The following is a 13,710-nucleotide window of genomic DNA, read 5'->3' on the forward strand; positions in this document are numbered from 1 at the left end:
GAGATTTCTGAAACCCCAAATTTGTGTTTGACTGTAACTCACACAAACATATTAAAAACACTGTTTTTTTTGAAATCCAAACTTTAAAATAGGGTAAGTTTTGAAGGTAATTTTAAAACCAGGCACAGTGGCTTGCTCCTATAATCTCAGTACTTTGGGAGGCTGAAGCGGGAGGATCACTTGAGCCCAGGAGTTCAAGACCAGCCTGGGCAACATAGCAAGAGCACATCTCTACCAAAAAAAAAAAAATTAGTCAGGCATGGTGGCACACACCTTTCGTCCTAGCTACTCAGGAGGCTGAGGTGGTGAGATACCTGAGCCCAAGAGTTTGAGGCTGCAGTGAGCTATGATCACCACTGTACTCTAGCCTGGACGACATAGACAGACCCTGTCTCCAAAAACAAAAGTGATATTTTAAATAAAATATTTACTATGCCATTAAACAACCAGTCCTTAAATTGCATAAAAAATTCAACATGATTTAAAATCACCTGTTTAGGAAAGCATCTATGGTGTAAAGATATCCATGATGATAATGAGCTGAGTATATACTTCATTCTTCAGTATAGGAAATTAAAATGTGAGTTTATCAGAATGAGTAACTTAAAGAGAAATTGCGTATCTCTTCTCCTGTCTTTTTAAATGTAAGAATCTCTAGAAATATTTTTTGTTTAAAGTAGTGGTAGAGCTGTAAAGTGATTGTTATTTAAATAATTATTTTTAGAAGTTATATTTTTGGGTTTTTTTTTTTTTTTTTTTTTTTTTTTGAGACAGGGTCTCACTTTGTCACCCAGGCAGGAATATAGTGGCGCAATCATGGCTCGCTTCAGCCTCAACCTCCTGGACTCAACAGAACCTCCTGGGCTCAACAGATCCTCCCACCTCAGCCTCCCAAGTAGCTAGGACTAGAGACATGTGCCACCATGTCCAGCTAATTTTTCTATTTCTTGTAGAAACATGGTCTCACTATGTTGATCAGGCTGGTCTCGAAGTCCTGGGCTCAAGTGATCTCCGCACCTCAGCCCCCTAAAGTGCTGGGATTACAGGCATGAGCCACTGTACCTGACCAGAAGTTATATTTTTTTTAAACTCCTAAGTCCAATGAGATTATTAAATGCAGTATAGCTTATGTTAAACAAACATTACTGTCTTAGTCTGATGAGTTTTGGTCTCAGAACTCACATAAGAATAAAATTACTTAGGCTGGGCACAATGGCTTACCCCAGTAATCCCAACACTTTGGGAGGCCAAGATGGGCAGATTGCTTGAGCTCAGGAATTCGAGACCAGCCTGAGTAACATGGCAAAATCCCATCTCTACAAAAAAATAACAAAAATTAGCCGGGCATGGTGGTGGGCACCTGTGGTCCCAGCCATTCGGGAGGCTGAGGTGGGAGAATCACTTGACCCTGGGGGACGGAGGTTGCACGCCACTGCACTCCAGCTTGGGTGATAGAGTGAGACCCCATCTCAAAAAATAAAAAGAATAAAACTACTTTTGTAACTGTGGAGAAATCTGTGCATCTCAGAAACTCTCCCTGATGAACTTTGAGTTACTCTGTGGTTTGCATGTCTAGGAAGTCACTAGATTGGACACCTCCATTTACAGCTAGCATTCAGGGAGGTCACCTCAAGTTCCCAAGTCTCCTTTGTCTCTGCGCATTAATGAGCCAAAAATCCAGTTACTACTCTAAACGAATTGATACTCACTATAAGTATTTGAAGCCAGAACATGTTCGGATTTTTCTCAGAACATTTTCATGTCTCAGTTAACCATTGAAGTAGAAAAGGAAAAAAACAAAATTTGCTGGGTTGTTTTGTGTTTTTGTTTGTTTGTTTGTTTGCCCCTCGGAATAAGCTCTAGTGATTTTTGAACACATGGCTCTTGGGCAATGTACTGTGAATTGCTTTTACAGCTCTAATTCAGGAACAAAACATGCTATGAGATTAAAGGCTTGGAAGGATTATGTGAACTTACTTTAAACTTCATTTTGGACACTGAAGGAATTACTGTGTGAAGAAAAAAATGAGTCTTTAAGCAGTCTCTAACAAAGTGGCAAGTTACTATTAATGGTTGGTTTTATTCAGCTGTTTTTGTTTGGTTACCTGAGAAGAGAATACCAGTACCGTGGAGGTAGAAATAGACAAGAAGTTTATAGCTCCAACGTGCTTATGATCTCTTTGGGCAGACAGAACACGCTTTTTTTTTAATCGTAATATATGTACTTATTACAGAATATAGTCACCATCATTTGTCTACTGACAAGATTACATAGAAAAAAGAAATTAACATTAAGAAATGCTTATCTTTAAATGTTCACTTAGATATTGGAAAAAATTGGGGTGATTTACTTAACTATGCACATATATATATATATCCTTTTTTTTTTTTTTTTTTTTTTGAGACAGTGTCTTACTCTGTCGCCCAGGCTGGAGTGCAATGGCAGGATCGTGGCTCACTGCAACCTCCGCCTCCTGAGTTCAAGTGATTCTCCTGCCTCGGCCTCCCAAGTAGCTGGGACTGCAGGCACAAACCACCACGCCCAGCTAATTTTTGTATTTTTAGTAGAGGTGTGTTTCGCCATGTTGGCCAGGCTGGTCTTGAACTCCTGACCTCAGGTGATCTGCCCACCTCGGCCTCCCAGAGTGCTGGGATTACAGGCGTGAGCCACCGCACCCAGCCCACTTCAATATTTTCATCATTAAATTAGTACACTTTAGAGTTGTAGTGATTAAAATAATAGATATACAGCATATAAGTAGAATGCTTGGCAAACAGCAAGTGCTTACTAAGCAATGGCTACTCATAATAGTAATAGCTGATTTAATAATAGGATCTGTGAATAAGATAGTATTTTCTGCTCTACATATGAAGAAATTAATACTTGCAGAGGATAAGTAATTTGCCTAAGATTGTCCAGCTAAATAAAAAGTAGAGCCAGATTGAACCCAAGAAGTATAATTTCTGAGACCAATCTCTTAACCATAATACTATTACACTCCCTTATTATTCATTCATTTATTTCACAAAAAATTAACTGCCAGGTACTGTTTGTCACTAATAACATTATTTATATTGAAGACAGAAGAAAATATGCACAATGCGATGAAGATGGGCTTATAATGACATAGCTTTTTACTTTGACAAAGCCTAATCCAAATATTTAAGCATTTGCATAAGTAACATCTGCTTTAAAAATATAGAGTCAATGAATATTGCTTCTCCCAATAACATGAGCCAGATAATTTCAAATAAATAATGTGTTTATAAAACCTTGGATTTTTTTCACTGTATTATTCATGCATTTGGATAAGACTTGAGTGAGGATATTTCTTATTTATTTATTTATTTTTTTTACTTATTTTTATTTTTTTGTTTTGTTTTTTTGAGACGGAGTCTCGCTCTGCCTCCCAGGCTGTAATGCAGTGGCGCGATCTCTGCTCACTGCAACCTCCATCCTGGGCTCAAGCAATTCTCCTGTCTCAGCCTCCCAAGTAGCTGGGATTACAGGCGCCCACCACCATGTCTGGCTAATTTTTGTATTTTTAGTAGAGACGGGGTTTCACCCTGTTGCCCAGGCTGGTCTTGAACTCCTGACCTCAAAATGATCCACCCAACTCAGCCTCCCAAAGTGCTGGGACTACAGGCGTGAGCCACTGAGCCCAGCTACTTATTTTTAAAGATTTTAAAATTACCAATAAACACTGGTCATAGATTGACCCTTGTATTCTAACTACCAGAAAGCAGACAAGTCATAAACCATTTGCTTCTTTATCCTAGTCATGAAATAACGTGTTCTGAACAGAAGCACTCACAGTTGAGTTTAAACAGCCTGTTAGTTTCATATGAGTGGGATCCTTTCAGTATGCTTAATTTTTGCTTCTGAAAGTTTCTGCCGTCTCAACTTTCAGTATAAGTAGAACTGTTTTTTGAGTTTTATGAATATATATTTATTTATTTTTAAAAACCAAAGAGATTTTCTTGGTGATTATTGTCAACCAAGCTGTGACATGTTAATGATGTAGTTTAGTGTCCCTAATAAAGTCACATGAATGCTTTTCTATATTGTGGGGTTTTCCATTCAAAAGTCAACCATATGATTGCATGTGTGCTGAATTAGACTTTGTAAAGAGATTATATAATGTCTTCTTGAATGTTTTATCTAATAAAAGAAATATAATGGGGTCTGTGCTACTTCTGGCCGAAGCAAGACAGGTGAGGATGTTTTTTGTTTCTATTAAATAATTCAGTTGCTGACAGTTATCTCTTTGATGTAGAACATAAAAAATGGGTTTAAAAATACTATAAGGAAGGAAGCAAACTATTAGTAGAATCTGGATGACCAAAAGATGTCTTTTCACAGAACTGTAAGTCAAATCTTTCTCCATAATGGACGTACAGGTTCTTATTTTTCTCAGATGGCTTACAAAAGAGTAGTATGATGTTAGTACTACTAAAAAGGAAAATCCAATAAATGTGGTTCCAATGAGACCTGCAATCTGAGAGATCATGGCTCCTAGTTCCATCTGCCGATTGTAGCATAGGCTTTCTTCTCCTTCTGTAGCCTCTATGACTGAGTAGTATATAGTAACTGGAATAATTATGCCCAGTACAACTCCCCATATGTAAATGCATAGTTTTCTAGCAAAGTTGGGCTGGCGAAATTTTTTCAGTAAATGGCCATAAAATATTTTCTCATAGCACGAAGTAGTCTCTTGCAAGGAATCCTTTTGCATTAAGGTAGCGTAGCGGCTTACGGCAATCCAGCTTAAAATTAAGAGGCTGACAAACATACTTACATGCATGGATAGAGTTCCCAGAAAATTGACCACTCTGCATTGAGCAGATTGATATTCCCATTGGAAACCTTTCAGGAAATAGATACTCATGAAAGGCATGGCGCTGCACACAAGTAAGTTTGCAGTCACAAGGTGTGACAGGTAGATGTGCGTTGATGTTTTTTTACCTATTTTTGTTAAAAATATCCATTGAGAGAGAGAGTTTCCAAAAACACCAACAATACAAAGGAGGATGTAAATGATTGGTAAAGCCATGGAAGAGATCATAGATGGTTGAATACATGTTGTGTTGTTGTTCATTTATGTCAGATTTTCTTGAATTTTGTCACGGGAGGCTAGAACAGAATTGCAGATATTTAATATTAAAATTATTTTTGGTACAGTATTTAAGCTGAATAGTTTTGTTTTGTTTTTTTTTTTAAGCATTGAATTAAATAAAATAGTAACAAAAATGTATTGGATGGAACGGGAAAGTGTAGATGGCTTCTTACCTTTTCCAATCACAATTGTCCGGTTGAAATAAAGACAAAAAGTTACTTATTGTGATGGATAATGCCTTTGTCTAAAAAACAAAATTTGATGTAAATAGTTACATGCCTGGGATTTATAATTTTACTTAGAGAAATGGATAGTTCTTAGATTGTAAAACAATTTGTAAGTGATGATTGATTTTGCCTAGAAATATAATTTAAAAATTTTTAAGGCACATGCAACCAATACATGTTGGCCAAAGTATTACAGAAGTATTTTGTGGCCACAATAATAGAGAGTTGACTGTTTTTTAATTACCATATTACTTATATATAGTTTTCAAAATGGTGTCTTTTTGTGTCTAGGCTAAAACACTCCTTTATAACTTAATACTATTAGAAGAGTCTCTTTTCATATTTCAGAAGTTACCTCAATTCCACGTGAGCAAAATTTCAGGCAAAATCCTGAACTGAATAGAAGAAAAGTGTAGCAACCAAGGACAGACTCCAAAATCCCAGGGTCATTACCAAAGAGTATTTAAAATGTCATTTCAAATATTCAATGTTAAACTGTCATACTTCAATAAAAGTTTACACATGTATGTCAAAACTGTAGTTACAGCCAGATGTGGTGGCTCTGCACCTGTAATCTCAGCACTTTGGGAGGCCAAGGTGGGACGATTGCTTGAGACCAGGATTTCAAGAACACCCTGCGCAATGTAGCGAGACCCTGTCTCTATAAAAAAATACAAAAACTAGACTGGGTATGGTGACTCATGCCTATTATCCCAGCACTTTGGGAGGCCACGGCCAGCCTGGGCAACATGGTGAAACCATGTCTCTACAAAATAATTAGCCAGGCATCCTGACATGTGCCTGGAGTCCCAGCTACTTGGGAGGCTGAGGTTGGAGGATCAGTTGAGCCTAGAAGTTCAAGGCTGCAGCAAGCTATGATCATTCTACTGCACTCCAGCCTAGGTAACAGAAAGAGACCCTGTCTCAAAAACAAAAACAAAAAAACTGTAGCTGCTATGCTTGTTGGTTAGAATATCCTTGTGTGTAAATTGGTATCTGAGTTTTTCAGAGGATTTTTTTTTAAAGGATATGATGTTTTAATCACAACATAAATGCTGGTTTTTACTTTTTTGTGTCTTATATTTAAATCTTTCTCACTTCAAAGGGTACATGTGAAGTGCTAAAGAATCATATACAAATTGCTTTTATTCTTATTTTTCTCCTTATTTCCTCACTTCTTTCAGGTGACAATAACAAAAGTTACTGGATTCTGGTCAAATAAGAACCATGATCTCTATTCAGAATGTGCCATATTCTCTGTGTCCTTCACCATAGCCTTCTGGGCACCACATTCTCCACTCTTTCATGATCTAGAGCAAGGTTTCTCAATCTTTTTTTTAATCATGTTCTCTTTTGATAAACATAAAAATTGTACCATACACAGCCCTTGGAAATTCTTATATCCCCCCAGCCCCTCAGGGCAATTTTACTCTCTACCCCCTTCAGAATTATGGTTTATTTTCTGTATCTTGGATTACAGAATTTGGGTTTTTTTTCTCAAAATAATATTATAATTTTGTAATAACTTTTTAAACCAATCCACACCCAAAGTCTTGAAAACTTGAGGACTGTGCATTGTGTGTGGGTTTAAATACCGAGATTCTTAATTAATGTCTACCAGTGTCTTTATAATTTTGTTTCTTTGCTATTTGTATTTAGAAAACAGTCCATATGCTTCATTGTAAGTTTGTATCTGAATCTAGTGCAACCTGATGAATTATAATCTGGTTGCAGTTAGTGTAGACCCTGGCATAAATATATAAAACCTAATCTGTAACTTCACCAGTTCAAACATCAGGCAGATGGAGTGTGAAATGAGCCGGTTTATTTAAGAAAAAAAATTATCTGCTCACAGTAGATTTTGATTTTACATAAGGAATGGAGCTTCCTTTTATAATGCTGTTAAAGAAAAGCATTAGCTCCTGCCTTGTGCAGATAATGCATAGTATACTAAAAACTGCAAAGGTAATGGTGCTTCTGTATGAATAGTAAATGCTTCCAAACAAAAAGGAGATAAAATATACTTCTGCAGAGGCTAGCTTTATCAGACAGAAGTTGAGTCTCTATAGGACTCTCACTATAGCAATCAACAACTAGGTCACCATCTTTACCTTCCCAAACTTGTATCTACTATGTACATCTCCTTCAAAAATAAACTTTGATCATAAAACTACTTGATAACTATTTTCCAAAATTTGGAAAGTACTGTTGAACTTAAGAAATGAAATAAAAATTACATGTTACAGATGCAAAACTGGTCTTTAGAAAATGTCTGTAAGTCTATATTCCCCTCAGGAGAATGTCTATCTCAAGTCACTCGTGCATACATTTTTTCTCTGCTAATTTGACAAATGAAAAAAGTTCTACAACTCTTAACTTCAGTTACTAATAACTATCTACATAATTATATGCGGACTGCCTTTCTTAAGGATCAGCTTTCAAAATTTAAACCATTAGGTCCTGTTTATTTTTATAGAGTTTAATTTTTAAGCTAAAAATGAATAATAATCACTCTTACCTGTATGAGTAGTTTATGCCAACTAAGGTTATATTGTTCAGGGCAGTGATGCCAAATTTCAGACTTAAAATTCTCTGATCTTCGCTCTTCCAATATCTTTAGTCAGTGTAAATAGACTCTTGTATGACACCAACTACAGTGGGAGGAAAAGGGGAAATTAAACAGTATTGAAGAAATTCAATAGTTATGGTCAGTGTGGCAACTACCTCCTCAAAAAACCCTCATTTCTCTATTTCTGTAGCGGGAGGAAGTTGGTGGACAATATACATATTATACTTCCTTATGATTATTTCATGAACTAGTTACACCCCAGTAAGCTTTGTTTGCACGATTGACTGAAGTTCACAGATTTAATCCCCCATGGCTAGTTTTATATGACACAGTGATAGAAGGAGCCACTCTGTTAGTAACCCAATACAAATATTGGTGCAAATTTGTCTGTAAAATTGTTTGTGGATGGCTTATTTGCAATCCATCTTTATCAAAAATAGAAACAAAACTCAAAGTTTTCTTATAACTTACTAGAATCAAATATTATAAAGCTAAAATAGAACTTCATGATCATCTATGGATTGAGACCCTTTGTTTTAAAGTTGAAGAAGCTGAGGCCCAGAGGAACTCACTGTAAGCACAGACTGCACCCAGGGTTGGGTCCCAGTTTGGTTACTAATGAGTTAACCCACTCTGTTTCTGATTGCCCTGCACTACCTCCATTTATCAACATAATACACTGTTTGGGGCATTTCATAATAGATTTGGCAAATCCTGGGAGTGCCAAGTATGCCTCAAATCAAATGAATAGTTATATTAATAAAGAATTGTGAAACCATGACTAGTCTAAAACAATAAAAATTTTAAAAATAGAATTGTGAAACCAATTTTTTGTACAAGATTGTCGAATCAGCCTGTGACCTACTAACTAAATGAAAGCTAAGTGTGTACATCTGGGGCGGAAGACTTGCATCAAGCACTCCCTCTCATCCTTGAGTAGTTAAACCAGTGGGAGTCTGAAAAAGAGAACAGAAATCTAATTTCATCAAACTTGAGCACTTTAGTTATCAGTAAATCTTCACTTAAAATTAACAGAGGTACCTTGCCATTTCTCATAAACCCCTGATGCTTACCTTATTTCATGTTTATGTCATAAATTCTCTCTGATGTTTGCTAATATTTCTCTCTAAAACAAAAGTGAGAACTGCCTAAAGTGTCCGGATTGTGTTCTGCTGCTGTTCATCTTTGCCTTGCCACCATTTAATTAAGAACAGTGACTCATCCAGGGTTTCATGGCCATTCATTACAGAGTAATTTGGCTTTTAGAATTCTTATCACTTTTACTTCAGTAATGTATCATGTTCCGGGAAGGAATTACATAGAACAAAAAACAGTTTTAAGTAATTTAGAGAAGAACAGAAATGGAATGCTATTTCTAAGTGATTGAAAAATAGTTGTAATATTATCTGTTCAGGCATAAGCATCTTTGGTCCGAAAGAAAGAACACTCTTGTTTTCCTCCATTGTCTCCAAACTCAGTAAATGATACCATCACTCCTTCAGTTATTCAAGCCAAAAACTTAGGAATCATCCTTAATTTCTCTTTCTTTCACATCTCACATCTATCTAATCAATTGCTGGTACTACAGCTTCTACTATCACTACCATCATTCATTAGCCACATTTCATGAGAGCTTACTATGTGCCAGATATCTTGCTATGTGCCTTACATTCAAGTCTTATTTGGTTTTCACAACACCCTGTGAAATGTCTCATTTTAAAGGTGAGGAAAACTGAAACTCAGAAAGATCTCGTAAGTTGCCCAAGGTCACACAGCCATCTGTCCTCACAGGATGGTGATTGGCTCACCTCAAAGCAAGTAATTCAAGAACAAGTCCATAGCTGCAATGCCTTTTTGTGATCCAGCCTCTGAAGTCAACACTGTCATTTCTGCAGTATTCTATTGGTCACACAGAGCCAGCCCTGGATCAGTGTGGGAGGGGTAAATATCAGGAGGTGATGATCACTGGGAGCCATATTGGAAACTGGCTACCACAGATGTCAATCAACCATTGAAACAAAGGAAGAGTCAGAAGTACTGCTTAAAAACCGTTGTCAGTCCACTGGTTGGGCAAGCATACCTGGATAGGTGTAAGTTTTGCCAGTTCTTACACTATTTTGGTTTTTAGGTCTATTTTTGTTAAACAGTGTAATTCATTCAACAAATATTTATTGGAGTTTCTACTATGTTCCTAGCAGCATGTGGAGGTCACAGAAGTAGGATGTTTAGTCACAAGCTAATTGAGGGTCTCTGGAAATTGAACAGATTCCACAAGCAAGCCAAGAATTTAGATTAATATGTGATATGTGATACAGATTTCAAATGCTCTGTGAATTAGAGAAGGGCAGAAACAGTGACTCAAAGTGGTTCTGAAAGGCTTTGTGAAAGCAAATGGAAGGAAGGAGAGAACATAGCCTAGTGAGTGACAGTTCTGTGCCAGGTATGGGACAGAGCATTTTATGCCTAAGAACCCTAGAGATGTGTGGTGGGAGCCCCATTTTACACAGGAGGAAACTCAAAGAGGTTAAATAGCTTGCCTAGAGGAATACAATTAGTAAATTTGCTTTAAAATGACCTCATTCTCTGCCTTAGAAAGAAATTATTGGTTGTTCTTGCAGGTCAATAAGGGTACCTTATGGTACTCACGATAGGGTCATGTTTTAAGTATTTTTAACTTTGTTCAGATAGGGTTTCCTGTTTGATTTATGTATTTGTGTATCCTGTTCTAGACTTGAGGTAGCAGAAACTGACTATGGAAGAAATCAAGTCCAGTTTTTTTCTATCTTTGAAAACTCTGGACTTTGTTAAGCAAACTGTTATTCCAACAATGTCAGTATAAATTCTTTAGGATTCGGTGATTTTGAGTTCCCCAGTTGAAATATAGGTGAATTTTCATTCTTCTAAGAAATTAGGAAATACTGTTACAATTGGTAAAAAGAGTAAATGTCAGGGAATACTAGATTAATAAAGTATGTTACAAGTATTCTGTAAATGGCCCCTTTGGACTTTTCTCATTCAAATCACCGGTAGTTTTCTTTGGTTCTCATTCATCTTGCCCATCCGTCTCTTCAAGGTTCCCCTTCTATTGTCCCAAGTCCAAATGCACTTGACCTAACAGTTCTAGTTGCTTCCTATATCATCTGCCAAATATTGATCTCCTAAGTGTTCTGCTCTCACCCTTAGGATTTACTTCCTTGAGGTGTTAGAGTTATGTCCTACAATTGAAGTGCTGTCTTGTATTAATTTTCCTGCTTTTGAGATGGATTTGTGTATCAAGTGTGTTTTTTAATTTGGCCCCAAAATTCATTTGGAGTGGTTCAGTGAGAGTGTTTCAAAGGGCAGGCACATACTCACTTGGCAGAGGAGATCCCATAATCAAAGGGCAGGCATACGGACATTTATTTTGGCAATCCACGGTGGGCTGTACATAGCAGGGGGACATGAGAGCTTTCCTGACTCACATGGATTGTTGGGGTTAGAATTAGGGTCCCTTATCAATTTCCCTCAGAGCCAGAACCCAGAGGACACAGGACAGCTTAGTCATTCCTGAAGCCATGTGCTTCATCTAGAAATTATTTTAGGCTATCCAAACTAGTGTTTAAACTGGCTGCAATTGGCCTTTTAAGTACTCTCACTAACCAATCAGGAGCTCAGGGCATTGGGAGGCTGGTATGCAGAAAGAAAAGACATGACTAATTTATACACATTAGACTATCGTATTCAAAAGATAATTATTTCTTTAAATCAGGGGCAGTAGTAAGTAAGCCTTGTCCAGTTCAACATATACCCAAGCCAGTGGTTATCTTTAGGAGGAGTGAGGCACAGTGCAGTTACCCAAAGCTATGGTTTGTTCAAGGCTCACTGAGCCCCCTGTCCTCTCCAGGAAGTGGTATCTGGCCACAGCCTTGTTTCCAGTCACACTGTTCTCAGGCCCTCACCGCCTGCCACAAGTAGCTCTGGTCGTGAGTGTCCCACCCTTAATTAGAGTATGAAGAAAAACCTCTCCTTGTTCTGAAGAGCTGGTTTCTCAGCAAGCAATGGGAGCATTTCTCTCAAGAATTACTTTTAAAAACAGCAGGAAATACAATCCGAAGTTTGTAAATTTATAATAACACAGAAAAGTTATCAGCTTTTGTAAAAAGTAAAATAGAGGTTCCTCTTCAAAGACCTTCCTCTCCATTTAATTAGGAATAAATAGTAACTTCTCTTAGAAGCAAAATTTATTCAAAGACCTGTGCTAACATTCTTAAATATCTGCTAGCCGTAATAAATAAATCAGTGTACTTTATGTTCTTAGCTCCCGCAATTTGGCCCAAATATTTGCCCTGGCATGCTTATACTGGTCCAAGCAAACATTGGGTCATAGCCTGTTCCTCTTCCTTATTTGAAGGTGTTTTTACCTTTCTCAGCATTCCACAAGTTACTTCCTCCTTCCTTTGTTCTCCTCTGCCTTTGCCTCTTTTAAAAAGTTCTAAGTTGCTAGCCAATCAAGACAAATACAGAATGTGAGGTCCCGTTCCAGCCAATGGAAACCGGACACAGCAGTAAGGTGGACGCATCACGTTATAAATGACCCTGTCTTCTTTGTTCGGTGTCCTCCTGTGTCAAAACTGCTGGCGAGTGTACCCTTTCTGCAGGAAGTAAAAATGGCCTTGCTGAGTAAATTAAATTTATGCTCAAGTGCTATTTCTTTATGGCACCAGGGAACAAGCATTTCAAACACTTTTAAGAAAAGACTAATGACAAAACAAAAATGGACTTTGTGAGTTGAAAAACACACATACACAAACTCAAAGGGCATTTTCTTATTAGTTTGCATTTCCTTATGCATCCAGTGAACCAACTCCCCAGGAGTTGGATCCATCTCTAAATTCCGCTAGTAACTTCACCTTCAGTAACCGATTGCAGCACAGCTGCTGCTCCAAACTGTGGGTGACCACCCAGGAATTAAAGGTTCCTCATCTCCCAGCCCTTTCATTCTTTGTCTTACCAAACCACATGTTTCTGTGAACCTGAACCAGGGCCATTCCAACAAACCCCACTTCATTGACACTGAGACAGAGTAGAGACAGGCTTGGCTTCAGCTCACCTCCACTAGAGCACTGATCACAAAACCCACACCACTACCTCAAATGCTAATAGTTCTTAAAGAATTCCAGGAATTGGCCTTATAATTAAGATTGCCTCAGGAAGGAATGCTGAACAATTGATTTACAGCCTTGTTGCCACAGGCCAGACCACCAGGTGGCCCATTACTCAACATAACCATAGCAACCAGATCTGCTGACCTGCTTTGCTCAGCCCAGCCTGCATACCCTTCCCCTGTTACTAGTTCCTGCACTTTGCCTAATAAAAAAGCCCTATGACTCTTTTCAGGAGGAAGCCAGGAATTCTCTCTCTCTTGTGCTGCCTCCCTTTTGTTTGGGCATAAGCTCCAGTGAAGCTTTGTCTATGAAAGCGCTTTTGGCCTCATATCAATTTCTGTTGCATTGAGAACCCAAGAACCCATAATCGGTAACAATGCCAATTGAGGGTAGAAAAAAGAAAAACAAAATCACACACAAACTCAAAGTGCTTTTTCTATTCTCTCATTCAACAAGAGTCTAAACAGATTACCTCTGTGACCAAATGTGTGGGGATTTCTCCCAATGAACAAGCAAGGAAGCAATTCAGTGGACACCAGCTGGGTGTCCTCTAATTCAGTTCTATTCTGACACTATCTACCTGGAGATAGCGTCAGATCCCACAGGTTGAAGGCTGAGTCCCCAAGACTTCTTTTTTTTTTTTTTTTTTTTTT

At 37.8% G+C, this 13,710-nt stretch overlaps 2 protein-coding genes across 5 annotated transcripts in view; one reads left to right on the forward strand and one right to left on the reverse strand.

The window, feature by feature from the left end:
* CASK (calcium/calmodulin dependent serine protein kinase) overlaps positions 1-13,710 on the forward strand; it is a 323,187-nt gene that overhangs the window by 113,653 nt on the left and 195,824 nt on the right. The window lies entirely within an intron of this gene.
* GPR82 (G protein-coupled receptor 82) overlaps positions 3,603-13,710 on the reverse strand; it is a 103,216-nt gene continuing 93,108 nt past the window's right edge. Inside the window, exons 3-5 of one of the 3 annotated variants that reach the window (XM_031661017.1) lie at positions 7,863-7,995; positions 5,291-5,361; positions 3,603-5,134 (exon numbers count right to left, since the gene is read on the reverse strand). In XM_031661017.1, the coding sequence (XP_031516877.1) occupies positions 4,089-5,099 (1,011 nt within the window). In that variant the 5' untranslated portion in view covers positions 5,100-5,134; positions 5,291-5,361; positions 7,863-7,995 and the 3' untranslated portion in view covers positions 3,603-4,088. Of the gene's footprint in view, positions 5,362-7,862; positions 8,240-13,710 lie in introns of those variants that run through there. The other 2 variants (XM_017953918.3, XM_031661018.1) reach the window with 2 other exon arrangements.

Source organism: Papio anubis, chromosome X (assembly GCF_008728515.1).
Source record: "Papio anubis isolate 15944 chromosome X, Panubis1.0, whole genome shotgun sequence".
In the NCBI taxonomy this organism is placed as follows: Eukaryota; Metazoa; Chordata; class Mammalia; order Primates; family Cercopithecidae; genus Papio; species Papio anubis.